Source organism: Triticum dicoccoides, chromosome 7A (assembly GCF_002162155.2).
Source record: "Triticum dicoccoides isolate Atlit2015 ecotype Zavitan chromosome 7A, WEW_v2.0, whole genome shotgun sequence".
Classification (NCBI taxonomy): domain Eukaryota; kingdom Viridiplantae; phylum Streptophyta; class Magnoliopsida; order Poales; family Poaceae; genus Triticum; species Triticum dicoccoides.
The window spans coordinates 566219872-566221811 of record NC_041392.1 but is presented as its reverse complement, the minus strand read 5'-3'; the positions used below and the strand labels follow the sequence as shown (position 1 = coordinate 566221811).

General features: G+C 44.2%; 1 protein-coding gene across 1 annotated transcript in view; it reads left to right on the top strand.

Annotated features, from left to right (window-relative positions):
- The window catches only part of LOC119328949 (E3 ubiquitin-protein ligase RGLG5-like), a 6249-nt gene continuing 4309 nt past the window's right edge, over positions 1-1940 (top strand). The window contains exons 1-2 of the mRNA XM_037601937.1: positions 1-34; positions 713-946. Of these exons, the coding sequence (XP_037457834.1) occupies positions 746-946 (201 nt within the window). The 5' untranslated portion in view covers positions 1-34; positions 713-745. The remainder of the gene's footprint in view (positions 35-712; positions 947-1940) is intronic.

Genomic DNA, 1940 nt, shown 5'->3' with positions numbered 1-1940 from the left:
CTCTTCCGTCCCGGAGCAGCGGCCTGCGACCTTGGTAAGCACGTCCCTGCGGATTGCTGGTTTTTTTTGTTCGGGGAAGTTGTTGAGGGAGAGAGAGAGAATTCCGGGCGTTCGTTTCTCGAGGTTGATTGATTCTGGTTCCGCTGCCGCGCTACCACGCCGGCGAGTTGGTATAATCCCGTATCTTCCCACTCCGCCCCGCCGCCGCCTTGTTTCTTTCTTGGTGAGGTGAGGGTGCGCGGTAGAGCCGAGTTGTCCGTGAGCCCACGAGGTGTTTGGATCTGATTGTGTGAGGCAGTTCGTCGAATGCTCCTAGGTAGTAGTAATTGGCGGGTTTTTAGATGATTATATTCGGTATATTTTTTAGGGTCCTTGTCTGATCTCGTTCACACCTTTCGATATGCCCGATGCTCGTATGTAGGAACTGGGCCTTCTGCGGTTGCCAGTCTCCAGTATTGGCAATGAGGACGAAATGTGGGGGTAGATAGGGGAGGCTGTGGCTGTTTTAGGGTGTGAAACTTACCTAGCCGTTTTGGATTAGAAGTCACCCCTCCTCGAATTAGGAATTCGTACAAAGAATTTCACATGTAGTTGATGGATACATCATGTTCTGCTAAAACACCAGGATTTCTTGATTTATTTATGTGCGGAAAGTATCCGTCTTCTTTCCAGCTAGGTGTGTACCCAAGTACTGACATTCTCTTCTGTCCAGTGTTCACCAGGAAGTTCAGCCGAGTGTTGAGGAATGGGGCAAAAGGAATCCAAGCCGTCGTATAACTCTGGGAATTCATCCAACGGGTACAACTCGAGGTATGCAAACATGCCCTCCAGTTACAGCCCGAGGTATGCCTCTTCGGCGGGTAACAACGTGCAGCAGCCAGAAGCACAGGCCAGGCTGCAGAGGAAGTATTCCAGGATCGGTGACGACTACCGTTCCGTCAGTCAAGTATGTATTGATGGCCTCTTGTGCCTTCAGTTCTCTTGTTTTCCTTTCCCAATTTTTGATGCATGGTTGTCAACTTGATGTAGCTGAATGGTACAACCATTCATCTTATTCAGTCGTCTCAGGTGGATTTTGGAGTGTAAACTATCTTTGGTAGAATTAGTTTTATCTATATGAGTATTTCTAGAAGGATAGTGCTTTAAGTATTCTGGTCGAGAAATCAAATTAAATTTTGCATCAGCGAAGGAAGTTATCTCTTGCTCGATATGAGTATTTTCTGCAATGTTGCAACCATTTAAAAAATTCAAGCTACCTGCATTAATCACGTTCTTTTCAATTGTACTAGCTTCGGGGACATACAGTCTTCTCTTATATAATTTGCACTTATTTTCGGCAGTGAATGCATTTTTCATGGGCCTTCCTCTTCTACAATGTTACTTACAAGTGTGCAATTACTTACAAATATGAGAGGCCGTACGATAGTGTATACAGATTTTGGTTCTCTCCTAAGTCCTAGCCTGTCATATTCTCAGCATTAATTTGACTGGCATGACGATTTAATGATATGGTACTGTCCAAGTGTACTTCGTCTGACATTCTATCAATCTTAGGCAGTTTTTGTTTGTATGGTAGGATTCGTAATCCATGGTTTGATGATGATAAAATAAAATTTCCTGCAGTTAGATTTTACTTCTCCAAAGAAACTGACATGTTCTATAAGATGTGACTGCTACTTACTTTCCAGTGCATTTTCAGTAAAAACCTTGATATCTGCAGTCAGACTTGTGGACCATTAAGCTGACAACTATAACAATCAACTAAATTGGGTAGTTCGAAGGAGGCTGCGTCCTCGCTTAACAGGTCGTCTGTGACCACTTGCCTGCGTTAGATTCTATCAGAATTTCCGATGACTCTTTGTTTGGGTTCCTCGGAGGATGTGTAATTCTGTTGAATTAGGTCGCGCGTCTGTAGTATAACTGAATCTGGTGACGGTTTC